The sequence below is a fragment of the Sycon ciliatum genome, chromosome 5 (assembly GCF_964019385.1).
Source record: "Sycon ciliatum chromosome 5, ocSycCili1.1, whole genome shotgun sequence".
NCBI lineage: Eukaryota > Metazoa > Porifera > Calcarea > Leucosolenida > Sycettidae > Sycon > Sycon ciliatum.
In genome coordinates, this window is record NC_088647.1 from 27,126,552 (window position 1) to 27,140,331 (window position 13,780).

The 13,780-nt window shown below is 46.7% G+C and overlaps 1 protein-coding gene across 1 annotated transcript in view; it reads left to right on the plus strand.

Moving 5' to 3' along the window:
* Positions 1-12,541, plus strand: part of LOC135816705 (eukaryotic translation initiation factor 4 gamma 1-like) — a 33,974-nt gene extending 21,433 nt beyond the window's left edge. The window contains exons 4-7 of the mRNA XM_065329832.1: positions 1,406-1,613; positions 3,615-3,791; positions 7,100-7,230; positions 11,554-12,541. Coding sequence (XP_065185904.1) covers positions 1,406-1,613; positions 3,615-3,791; positions 7,100-7,230; positions 11,554-11,689 — 652 coding nt within the window. The 3' untranslated portion in view covers positions 11,690-12,541. The remainder of the gene's footprint in view (positions 1-1,405; positions 1,614-3,614; positions 3,792-7,099; positions 7,231-11,553) is intronic.
* Positions 12,542-13,780: the final 1,239 nt, after the last annotated feature.

Consider the following 13,780-nt stretch of genomic DNA (forward strand, 5'->3'; position numbering starts at 1 on the left):
CCTGATCAGGATTTATCAGTTAAGTTTCATCATGATTTATCAGTTACGTTTCATCTGGCTTTTAGTATGCCGGTTGACACGAATGGCGTTGTGACCGGTCCAAAACGGGTCTAGTATGCCAGTTGCCACGAATGGCTCCATGACCGGCCCAAGAGCCTCATGTTTGGTAGAGGCGTTTATGGCTTCTGCTTCGGCATCGCCGAGCCGAGCCGCTGAACATGCAGGCATCCAGTCAGTTATGAGCTAAACCTTTCGATTGCTCAATTCTGTTCTGGGAAAACCGGGTACTGTGGAACGGGTAATTTTAGCGACGTAAAAACCCTAGCGAATTTAGCGATCAACACATTTTTGCTTAAGTTTCAAGTCGCTAATCCGTTGAGATGTATTGTATACGTCTTTACAATACAATTGTCGTGCACATGTTTTCGTATTGCAAAGACGTTACTGTAGAAGGGGTTATTTAGCGACTGTTAATTCAGGGGTTTTCCCATTGTCAACCGGTTAGCGACGTTTTATTTTAGCGATTTTCAGCGATTTTACTCACGGATCACCATTGCACAACAATACAATTGTATTGCAAAGACGTTTCTATCAGTTCGAATAATACACATGATGACCTAGGCAAATAAGCATGGCAAGGGTCTTGGGCTTTCAATCCCTCTTGCTCAATGGCGTGGATAACGTTTTCTTTTTAGTCTGATCTGGCGTCAGCATGGACTTTTATTTGTAGTTCATTTCGAGGGACAGTGTGCCTTTGATGTGGACAATTATTCTATTTCTTGCAAAGAATTCTGATGCGTTTGCACATGTGGCACTGTGCAGTATGAAGTATAGTGCACTGAAACCTGTCTAAGACGACCCACCGTTCGCGGGACATTCAAAATGTGGTCTGTTACCACTTGCCAGGTGGTCCCCTTATCCGGGGTCATTTGACTGCAAATAGCATCCCTTGGTCCTGGTTGCAGTGGCCTTTGGGACAGGTGGTCGCCTTATCCGAGTGGTCGCCTTGACAGTTTTACTGTACATGAAACCAAGAATGTTCAACTCAAATGGGCTGCTGTCATGGCAAAATTCCTGTATCACATCATTGCAGTGATGCAGTCTGAGTGTGTACAATCAGGATTCAGGCAGGTCTCGTACTTCACAGGTACAGCTCAAAAGTACTGTAAATACTACAATGCTTCCCGTCGCATGTCTGCACTAACTACATGGTGTGGTCCGGAATTTCGCCGTGATAAACACCCATGCCGAAAAAGTCAAAACCTGCACACTCTGGGTTCCCTGGAATTTTCCCAGGGCTGTTAAACTTTGATTGTTTTCATCACAGTGCTAAACTGTCAGCTGCGTTTTGTTGCCGGAATGATTGAGTCACTGTGTGTTTGTGCTCTGTGTTCTCTTACCACAGACTGGATCTGGTTCTGGAGGAGACACCAGACTTAGAGTCCGATATTCCGCGTATCTATGATCTACTGGTGATTGTCGTTGTCCCACTCATTTTCACCTGCAGTATAGAAATGTCTACACTGTCAGAGCTAGCCAGCAAGCATCTTCGAGATGGCGGGAAGGCAGCCATATTCATGGCGAAAGTCTTGAAGGATATTGCCGAGAAAAATGTATGTGCATATCACAACCGAGTTTTCCGTTCCTTTCGTAACGTTTTGTTTGTGTGTGTGTGTGTTTGTGCTGTGTGTGTGTGTTTGTGTCCCATATGGTGCAGTGGTATGTGCAGCGATTTCCAATCTATAGGTTGCGGGTTCGATTCCCGACGACTATGGTCACACACGTCTTTCTTCTCTGTCTCAGACTCCTCCTCGCTTTTCTTTCATTCTCCTGGGTGGTTACCAACAGCCAGTGCATACCGGAGTACTGTAAATATACAAAAATTCGGCGCTGCAAAATTTCGGCACTTCACGATTTTTGACATTTCGGCGGCGATCTATTTTCGGCGTGGGGTAGAGAGCATGGTATAGTGCGACAGATGCTGTGAAAAATTTCATCGGCGTTTTAATTTAGGCGTTTTGGGTCGGTGCCGAATATAGCCGAAATTAAATAGCTGCCGAAAATTTGTATATTTACAGTATGTGGTGTGATGTGTGCGTGGGAAAAAAATGAAAATGACCAAAAAGTAGGGATTCGCTGGCCAGAAAAAGCCACTTCATAGCTGTGTGGCATAGACCAGACTGAATAGTGGTGGTCAATTCTTCAGCCTTGCAAGCAGGGAATGGTGCAATCCCAGCACAAGTTGCTACGGCTCCTGCTGTAGTATCGCTATCATTGCCTCCGGCGATGGGCGTCAAATGGTCAAATGGTGGTTGTGTGTGTGTGTGTGTGTTTGTGCGTGTGTGTGTGTGTGTGTGTGTGTGTGTGTGTGTGTGTGTGTGTGTGTGTGTGCGCGTGTGTGTATGTCCCATATGGTGCAGTGATATGTGCAGCCATTTCCAATCGATAGGTTGTGGGTTCGATTCCCAACGATTATGGTCACACACGTCTTTCTTCTCTTTCTCAGACTCCTCCTGACTTTTCTTTCATTCTCCTTGGTGGTTACCAACAGCCAGTGCATGCCGGAGTATGTGGTGTGATGTGTGTGCGGGAAAAAGTGACAAAGACCAAAAAGTAGGGATTCACTGGCCAGAAAAAGCCACTTCATAGCTGTGTGGTGTAGACCAGGCTGAATAGTTGCGGTCAATTCTTCAGCCTTGCAATCTGTTGAATAGTGCAATCCCAGCACAAGCTGCTATGACTTCTGCTGTAGCGTCGCTATCATCGCCTCCTGCGATGGGCGTGCAATGGTCCAATGGTGTGTGTATGTGCGCACGTGCATGTGTGCGTTTGTGGTGTCAGAGCTGCCAAGTATATTTGTTCTTTGGTTGGGGTATCTCCCTACAAGGGGAGTAGCTAGGCGGGAGGTCGGTAGGCCTTTAAGAGTCAATGTCTGTAACGGCCAAATATCACCCGACATGGCCAAATTTCCGAATTCGCTCAAAGTTGGCGCTTTTTATCCCTAGGTGGACCTCATTCACCTTCTATGAAAGTTGGGTCCAGAACTCTCCGGTCTTTAGATATTGACCAAAATCAAAAATCGATAAAAATACGAACTGAAACACCTTCAAACAAGGTACAAGAACGTGGGCTCACTGCTGCTCACAACAACGCAACGCAGCCAAACCAACTATGTTCGCACACCGATCCAAGTTACCTAGTAATGCTTAGCCCTCCAACTTTCGATTGGCGACTTGTTGAGCCCCTTGAACGAATCGATCAATTCAGCCTGTCTAATGGCGGCCATTACGACGGCCATCTTCAGGGGCTAGTAGCAGCGGGGTTACGTCCTGAAATTGGGGGTAGACCACCACTATAGTCTGCTACAACATGTCCCCAAGCGCCAACAAGTGATAGTCTTGAATACAGTTATCCACTAAAAATCACTTTTGAGAAATATTCAAATTTCGAACTCTCCAACGGCCATGCACTAGCCGAATCCAACCTCGTGGCAGGAAAACAAACATGGATCTGGAGCGCCTTCATATCCCTTTTCGCTACGTGCAATGAGCCAAGTTTGCACAATGATGGATGTTGGTAACTAAGTACCCTTTTTTACTGTCCGTTTGTTTCAGGGAGAGTGTTTCGCCCGACACTTGTGTCAAACAGCCCGTCTCGAGTGGAGCTCACTATTGCAAGATGGACGAAATGTTGATCAGTTCCTTGCTGACCAAGGTCTGCAGTTTCTGGATAGCCTCCTGTCCATTCCAGATGTCCTGGACGAGCGTAACCAAACTTGCCCAGAGGATGTGGTACGTTTGTAACGTAATTACATTGTAATTTCAAATTTGGACTTCACGGAGAATTTCAAAGTACAGGTCGTCCCCCGTTAATACGAGTCCGGTTAGTACATAAACCCCGTTAGTACATAAGAAATCTCAAGTCCCGGACGAAACGTGGTCACTTCCATACAAATGTTGTCGGTTAGTACATAATCCGTTAGTACATAAACCCCGTTAGTACATAACATTTCTCCGTACCCGCATGTCACCTACCTCAATAGTACATAATTATTTGTTGGTCTTTTGGCCTTCCAGTGGAGGCACACCGTGTTCTAGTTTCTACTTTCTTTCATATCTGGCGTGCAAGTGTTGTCTTTCAGAGAGAAAAGAGCAGTATGTGGCATGTGGCCTCTAATTTCCAAATAGAAAGTAATTACATTGTGCGGAATCTATTTTCTCAGCCGGAAAACATGGACTTTCGAACCAATTGTTGTACATGTGGCTGCGCTTGTGTCTCCTCGTTGTACATGCGGTTGCACGTGTAGCTCTTTGTTGTACATGCTGCTGCTTTTGTGTCTCTTTGTTGTACGTGTTGCTGAGTCGTGGTACATGCTGCTGCGCTGTTTTTGACCCCTGCGTACATGCGGCTGCACCGTCTTCTGTCCCCGTTGTGTACACACTTGCTCGTCTTGTCCCCGTTGCACACCTTCACTATTATATTCTGTTGTCTCGTCTTTTCTGAGTGTCAGTCGTCAGTCGTTAGTTGTTAGTTATGAGTTCTCCCGTCGGCTCCTGAAGTGAGGTTTAGGAAAAGATATCTCTCCAACAGAGAACTAACCAATGTACCAGTCTTCTTGCATTTATGGCGTGGCGAGAGCATAGAAGGGGCAGATTGTCTCTTGCACGACGACATTGTGGAAGAGAGAGAGAGAGACGAGTGAGAGAGATCAAGTGTGAACGGGATGATAAAGGGCCTGGGTAGCCATGGCAATTATGGGTGCGCAAGTAGCTACCCAGGCCAACGGAACAAAAGGAGGCAAAAGGTGAGTACGAGAGTGCATGCAGGCCAGCTTGGATAAGGTTGTAGAAAGTACGGGAGGAGGTACCTAACACAATCATGAAACTTTTACATTTGATACAACTCCACGCTCACTGCGTTGTGTGCTGTTGTTCTCCTCCCAGGCGCGTACGCAGGGGGGGGGGGGGGGTTCCCGTTGCCCGCCCCCCCCCCCCCCATATTCCAAACGAGCAACGTTTTTGCCTTTCTGGGCATATTTTGGTCAGGCGCATGATCGATCTGGCAAGAATGCAAAACTTCAACAGATCGTACGTAACTCAGTCAAATCTCGCTCATATCCAACGATCCAAATATCCGGGTCGAATAGCAAACTCTCAGCTGTCGGTTGAAACAATTTGCAACACGCTGCGAGTAATGTCTCTTGAGATAAATCGTTCGTAAGTTTAGCCGCGATCTCGCAATTTCAAAAGCGTGCACTGCGACTCGAGTATCGAGAATTTGAGACTTTTGTCACGCTGACTTGCTCAATTTGCAGGGGCTTCACTTGTGATATTTCAAGAGTACACAGCAAAAAATCGAAACTCTGCGATCAAGAAAAACGAAATCGCTGTAGCAGGACGCGTTTGTAATTTGGGCCTTTGCCAGTTTGGGGCATTTTTTTCGCACCGTCGCTGCACTCTACCGTACATGGCTGTACTGAGTCCTGGCTATCATGGTCGACCTCATTCTCTCCCTGGTAGGTCTACCTTTCCACTTCCAGAAAGCCTAAGATAATAAAGATTGAGTGAGTAGAACTGAAGTTATGATCCAAAGAACACGAAAAATTCCTAATTTTGAAAACATTCCTAGGGCTCTTTAGAAAGGGTTAAAACGAGTCATTAGACATGGTTAGCATTTTACCGTTCACGCTATTTTCGACGGTACGGTTGTGGTTGGCATGTAGACCTAGAGGGCGAGTCTACTGTTTTTTTGTGTGTTTTCGAGACACGGTGAGCAGTTCGCCTTCTGAGTCCTGACTCCTGACGTGACGATCGACTTGTGACCTAACCCTAGTTGGAGTCTAACCATTTCGTTCTCCCGCTAAACAGAGCTTTCTATCGTCGAAACGGTACCAAACCGACGGTATTTGAGGTGTTGGGTACGAGTACCGTTGGATCTAGCGCGTGAACGGTGAAATGCCATGTCTACACGCACAAAAAACGGTACAGGCGGACCGTCGAAAATAGCGTGAACGGTAAAATGCTAACCATGTCTATTGTTTGAGATTCGGTTGGAACCCCCCCCCCCCCTAGAGGTGACCCTGCGTACGCGCCTGCCAGGCGCGTGCACCGTGTGAGGTTTTTGGTGTCCGGAAACCACCTTTTTTTAACACTTTCACGTGGATCATGGACGCACATTTTTGCGTCTTCCAGTCGACAACGTTTTTGACAAACATCTATGCTGCCCAGCTAACTTAGTCGGTAGAGCATGAGACTCTTAATCTCAGGGTCGTGGGTTCGAGCCCCACGTTGGGCGCCAATGAAAGAGTGTTCTCCCCCTGGTCGCCGCCACACAACAACGCAAACTCTTGATTGTATCTTCAATACTTATAATTATTATATCAACAAATGACGAGGGCGCAGGAGGAGAGAGACAGAAAGACTAGACTGAAAACGACGACGGGAAAAGACACCCGGGAAAAGACTCAAAGAAACAACCAAGAACAAAGCAGTAATAGTACGACGACAAATCTGGATGACCAATCAGGGACTAGTACGTACAGAACACATGACCAAGACCAAGACAACCAGACCACGGACGAATCATACATGACTCTCATTCCCAGACCGAACTAGCACTGCGCATGTACAGCATTCACTTGACAGTCACTCTCACACAGACGGCAGCAGATCCTCACACTCTGACAACGCGTGCTCTTGCATGCATCACATACCATAAACGTCACACATCACACCATACTCGCACGTACGCTTAGACCATATGACATCAGACACTGGACTCTACAAGACAAGAACAAAATACAACAACATGCGTAAATCATAGTCGTAATACAATTTCGCAACACACATGCGCTGCTTCAGAACGAAGCGCTGCCCCGCCGCGAATCAAGGACGCGGGGCCTCGGTTTTCTTCCGCATGTTTACATCGAAGCCAGGTCCATTATGTTGCGTTACGGCAACAGCACGCGAAGGTGTGAAATAGGAATCGGGCTCCAAGAAAACCACGCGGTGCACGGGCCACCCCCCCCCCCCCCCTCTCTCCTTTTCTTTCATTTTCTCTCATCACCTATTTCGTCTTGTTTGGTACTTGGTGATTGCAGCAACGAGCGGCACTCTCGCATCGCACAGATGACACCAGGAGCTCGGGCTCGAGTGGTCGCTCTTCCGGGGGACAGGTTAGCATGGGAGGCACCTCTCGCAGTGCTCCTCGTGATGTGGAGCGGGGCAACCGGTAAGTGCCCTTAGTACTGTGGCTGTGAGTGTGACCAGACATTATTTCCTGCATTGCTGGCAAGTTGACTCAGTTCACCAATATCTAGCCTGACTTGTATCAAGGGATGGATTCATTCAGGACTAGGAATACTGTATGTCAGGCATGACCTTATATTCAAAACACCGCTGCTGCTTTCCTAGTTATTTTAGATGCAAAATGACCCACCCACGACGCCATATAGGGTCCAGCGGATAATGGTCCGAAAATGTTCGTATAATGCTAACCATAATGCTCCAAAAACTGCCTTATAATTCTGATTATAATGCTTCAGCAAGGGATATAATGCTCTTGGTTTGGGACAAAAATGGAAGAAAGTCTGCACGTTGTCAAATTTCCAGGAAATTATGCATATCGTCGATCTGCATCTGAAGTTGCCACCTTATCTCTCACGAGCTCCACCACTTCTTAGCACTATAAGACATGATCACTTCTCCATTGATTGCTCTCCATTCCAACTTTTGATGCAGGGTTGTGGCAGAATAGTCGGTGTATCAAATCTTTCCCCTAATTGTCCATGTAGTGAGAGATGAAACCATTATTGCAGGTAGTCATTCATTGTTGGGATGACGTTAATCTTGGCAAATAGTATTCCTGCCTGCAGACAAGCTGTCACTGCATCCACTCTGTGAATAATGCCTTCATCTGAAACACCAGACGTGAGGCCAGCTCCTGAGATCCGATCTCAGATGGAGAGCCCTCCTATTTGCGGAAATCCTGAAAACACGCGGTCAGAAGTTATTTTCCCACTCTACATCCTTTGCTTGTGCTCTCATCTTCTCCTTGAGATGGTGTGTAGACGTATGGCTTGCCACAGTACTCTTCCTTTTTGATAGCATTTGACTGTAGGCCTGGCATTACAACCGTCCACAACTAACTGTACGTGCTTCATCTGGAAAGTAAGACAGGCGCTGCTGAGCAATCGACTTGGTACTGAGTCCATGACAAATTCTAGTTCTTTTCGAGCCTCCTGAGCTGGACTCAGCAAAGGCAGTTCTTTTGGAACGAGCTCTTTCTGTTTATAGCCGCTCCTTCATCCTGGTCCAAATTTAGCAATGCATCAGTGTCTACTTCAGTATCGCTAGAGATGCTATCGCCAGAGCCTCTGGCACAACTAGAAAACTCTTCTTCGTCTTTATTGATATGCACTTCGCGTATGTCTCCTCCTCAGCTCTCCATTATTCTAAAATAAAAGGAACTCGAAAACACCGCCATTCCGGCAACAGGCTCTCAGCTGCACCAAATAAATAACTTTGCCAATATTTCACCCATTGGGCATCATCAGGGCATTGAGGAAGGGGAGGCCAAATTACGAAATATAAAGACGAATAATGCAGGCAGATGAATGTTCTAGAACTAACACATCATGGTGACACAATTGGCAAGGCCAGCAAACTAAACAATCATCACTTGTAAGGTGACCTAAACAAAACGAAAGATGAGAAAACTCACACATACACACAGACACAATTTGGCAAGAAAACTAACACTAACACTAACACTAAAGTTTACAATCATCACCTGTAAGGTGACCTAAACAGAAGAAAGAAGACTAGTAAGACTATCACAGCACGTACAAGAACACTTTCAAGTGTGGGAATGCTAAAGGCGATCTATGTATATAACAGCGGTGTATGTGCAAAGTATGTGTATGTGTATGTGTATGTGCTGTGTCAGGTGGTAAAGTCCAGTGGTAGTTCGAGGAGATGGGTGTCGATTCCAGTGACGATCCGGTGACATCCAATCAGTCAATTAGGCGCCAGCCGTCATCGCAATTGACTGCTGGTTTGCGCTTCCTTATCTCGATAGCTTCAAGCAGTTTCCTTGATGGTAGCGAAGCGTCCCTGCCGAGAATCTTTGCCTGGTGGAAGGGCAGAAAGTTGGAAGACTTTAAAGATTCTCGATGCTGGGTACGATAGTGGAAGCCCCAGGGAGCCTTCGCCACCATCGCCCTTGCCTCTCGGTAGTGCTCAGCGAATCGGTCCCTCACCGGCCGCTCGGTCTCACCAACGTACAATTCCGCACACAACGTGCAAGACATACAATAGACAACACCTTTGACTAAACACTGACTATCCACCATACTCGCATCACATGCACGACACTCCATTGGTCGACCTCTCCCTCTCTTCACCTCCGATCGCTGCTTCTCACGGGGACACACGTACAGCACTCGACGATCGGACCAACATATCCTTCAAAGAAGGACCAGACACAAAGACAACACGAACATGCGGACTGAAGTTTCGAACACGTCGTGAGACACGAGCGGCAAGTGAGTCGTTGATGAAGGGCAGTTTGATGACTGACTTGAATTGGTTGTGTCTGCGCTTGCTGTCACGCTGCTGTTGTTGAGACGGGTGTGTATCTTGTCTCTTCCCCTTGGCTGCTCGTCGTGCTGCGTTTATCTCGGTGCGTGGATAGTCATTTCTCTCGAGCAACTCTTCAATTATGGACATGCTCCTGTCTTCCGCTTCCGGTGTTGACGAGTTACGGATAGCTCGAGAGAATTGGTTCGTTGCAACAGCTCTTTTACACGACCAGAGGAGACATGATTCATAAGACAGGTGGACACCACTGTGGGAAGGCATAACATAGAGCTCCCACTCTATGCTGTTTCCACGCACAGACAGCGCTAGATCCAGGAAGTTCACTGACTGAGTTTCGTTGACCGAGTGTTCCATTGTGAATTTGATAGTAGTGTGCTGTCCGTTGAAGTGATCTAGAAGTGCTGTTAAACCTTTCCAGCCATGTCTCCACAGTAGTATGCAGTCGTCGATATATCGCTTGTAGAGATCTGGCTTCAATTGACTGATTGGATGTCACCGGATCGTCACTGGAATCGACACCCATCTCCTCGAACTACCACTGGACTTTACCACCTGACACAGCACATACACATACACATACACATACTTTGCACATACACCGCTGTCATATACATAGATCGCCTTTAGCATTCCCACACTTGAAAGTGTTCTTGTACGTGCTGTGATAGTCTTACTAGTCTTCTTTCTTCTGTTTAGGTCACCTTACAGGTGATGATTGTAAACTTTAGTGTTAGTGTTAGTGTTAGTTTTCTTGCCAAATTGTGTCTGTGTGTATGTGTGAGTTTTCTCATCTTTCGTTTTGTTTAGGTCACCTTACAAGTGATGATTGTTTAGTTTGCTGGCCTTGCCAATTGTGTCACCATGATGTGTTAGTTCTAGAACATTCATCTGCCTGCATTATTCGTCTTTATATTTCGTAATTTGGCCTCCCCTTCCTCAATGCCCTGATGATGCCCAATGGGCGAAATATTGGCAAAGTTATTTATTTGGTGCAGCTGAGAGCCTGTTGCCGGAATGGCGGTGTTTTCGAGTGCAAGGAATGCGCTGCAATGGAGTTTGGGAATTCTGAAGTAAAAGGAACCTCGTAAATAATTTCTCCTGATTTGTGTCACTTGAACTGCCTCGGCCTCGGTTGGGCATGCTTCACAAATGGCTTGTATACATTTACCTGACCACACGGCTACAATCATAACGTTTTTATGTAGCAATAGTAGTGTAGCGTTAGTGCTAAAGGTGTTACGTATCTACACGATCACAAAGTCATGCAATGCATAGTGCTCAAATGCCCGGAATGGGAGGAGCGTAGTACGCAAGAGGTACACAAAAGGAGTAAAATAGGGTTATTTCGTTGTTACTCAAAGTTTCATGGCAAAAACCAATCATCAGACAACATCTCATGATCATAATTGTAGCCGATTGTTGCCAAAAACCTGAGATTTCCCGATATTATCCACTATGAAACTCGTTATGCCGCTCAAACCTCACATAATGCTCGTTTTGTTCCTTTCTATTGCTCCATAATGCTCTGATGCTCGGATAGTCGTATAATGCTGAATATAATGCCGGCATTATCCGCTGGACCCTAACGCCATACCATAAAAGTCAAAGTCCACACAGAATTTTCGATCTAAATCCACTTGTTCACCCTTCCTGCTGGCCTGTAAGTTTGTTTCTATAATACTGATTCCTTCATTTTTACAAAACATACTTCAAATGTCATTTCATTTCTGAAGCCCACGACTTTATTGAGACTGGCTTTATATTCGAATATACCGCCATGGCTTTAAAGGTGCGGACATACGGTATATGTTCTTCTCTCAGATACTTCTTATGTCACTCGTGTGTGTGTGTGTGTGTGTGTGTGTGTGTGTGTGTGTGTGTGTGTGTGTGTGTGTGTGTGTGTGTGTGTGTGTGTGTGTGTGTGCTGATATTCCTGCGTGGAATGTTCTTCCAGTGGCGTCCAGGATGGACTTCGGGTGCCCACACTCCATCACCTGGTTGATGGTTTCGGAACTGCAATAATACAGGTGCAAATAATTATTGTTTCCTTTTTGTGCGTATCTCTTGTCATCTCTCTTTTCTATACGTAGCACACCAGATGTACTACTATCGCTGTCTTTCTCCTGCTATCTCTCTCTCTCTGCTTGCTGTTTTTGTTTTTGTTGCCACTGCCCCTCATCATACCCATGCTTGGGTGGAGGGCGGCGTGACCCGTTAGGGTAGCTGTCAATACAGTACAGTGTGTGTGTGTGTGTGTGTGTGTGTGTGTGTGTGTGTGTGTGTGTGTGTGTGTGTGTGTGTGTGTGTGTGTGCACAAGTAACTAGTTAGTTGCTGCGTCTTACATAGCTGTTCGCTATCATCGCTTCCACGATGGGCAGGTCTGAGGTGTGTGTGTGTGTAGCATTATAGTAATAATGCAGATTAATGCTTGCACGCGTCTGCTTCGTGCTACCACTCAAACTATGCTGCTATGATTGCGAGCGCTTTTACTGCATGCTCATGCTTTGCTGCTGGCTACAGTCACGTGCACTGTACATCACGGTATCCATGTCGGTCACACGCCTTGGTGCATGCTCACTTGGTACTCTATGCGTCGTGGCATCCTATGTGTCATTCAACGTGGCATTCATTCATGCGCGACGCTCAACGTAGGCGGCATGCGTGTGGGCACTCAACGTGGCATGCTAAAGTTTGCCTACCGGTAGTTATATATTATTTTCGATCCGTTCTGTGTGTGGATCACTCTTTTCAGATCGTTGTGTTTCACCCACCCCCTCCCATTTCTCATCTCTCATTTACTTTGATAAAGTAAATAAAGGGGTGTTGGCCATGCTCATTTCCGACTACTCAGGGCTCTCGGTCTTCATCCCTCGGACGTGACTATCCTCTTGGCTCCGCCAAGATCCTGCTCTCTCCGTAGCCTCTCACTTCGCTGGCCAGCACCCTCCTAACCGCAAACTGCTGTGTGTTGTAGTTAATGTGTGTGTGGGGGGGGGGGGGGGCGCGCGCGCGCGCGTGCGTGCGTGTGTGTGTGTGTTCCCCATATGGTGCAGTGGTATGTGCAGTCGATTTCCAATCGAGAAGTTGCGGGTTCAATTCCCGACAATTATGGTTGCACACGTCTTTCTTCTCTTTCTCATTCTCCTAGCTCTTCTTTCATTCTCCTGGGTGGTTAGGCTGCAACCACACTAGGTACAAAACTGCGTAAACGCAACTTTTCTGCTTATGTCGTCAAGGAAACGCGTGCGAAACGCAAAACGTACTGCGTTTCGTTTCAGCAAACCGGGTACCCCTGTAGGAAGCAACTTTTCGCCTTTTCCTTGCGTTTCGCTCGCTTCTTCATACGGCCGGGTAGATGTTTCTTAGAATTCTTGTTGAGGCTTGCACTGTGTCGGTAGTAGACGGCTTCCTTGTCAGTTTGCAGTATTTGAGATTTCATCTGCCAGGGCTTTGCTTTCAGTATAATTCCCGGACAGTCCTGTTGCCTGCTGTTGTTAGTTCGAGATGCCGCGCAACTACAAATTAAGTAGAATGTACATTGTATTTCGCTGATAATCTCGAGCTGAGAAGCTCATGCAGCTTGCGGCAGCGTACCAGAAGACGAAGCAGGGCCAGATGACAGCCTGGAGCGGACCATCCGAGAGAAGGAGATGACCGAGGCCTTGAACCATGTGAACGTGTATGTCAAGGCGCTCGCGACTCTTTTTTACTGAGTACTACTACAGTCATGTAGTACACGTACATATACATACATTTTCACAGCGCGATTTTTCTGGGACCCAGAAATGTAGACAAAACGCAAGGATTCCTTGCGCATGAAATGGCAGTGTGGATGCGACTTTATATTATTTATTATGTGCTTGTTCGCGTAGACATCAGCATGGCCTGCAGCTGCATTAATGGGCATGCAAATCATGCAAACCAGCCAAAAATGTTCGCATAAGCCACTTCGAATAGATACAAAAGACCATAACAGTTTCAGAAAAGAAGAAATATGCGAAAAGAAGACAAAAACTAGGGTGCCGACACCACTCGGGCACAGATGCCCACCCAACCGCTTCGGTCAGCAGCAAGGGCACGGAACGCCTCCAGATCGACTTTGCTTGACAAGGAAAGTCCAATCCGCTTGGCATCATCTTGTAGTAGCGTTGGTAGTGTGTGTCTTGGTCGTCCCCTCCAG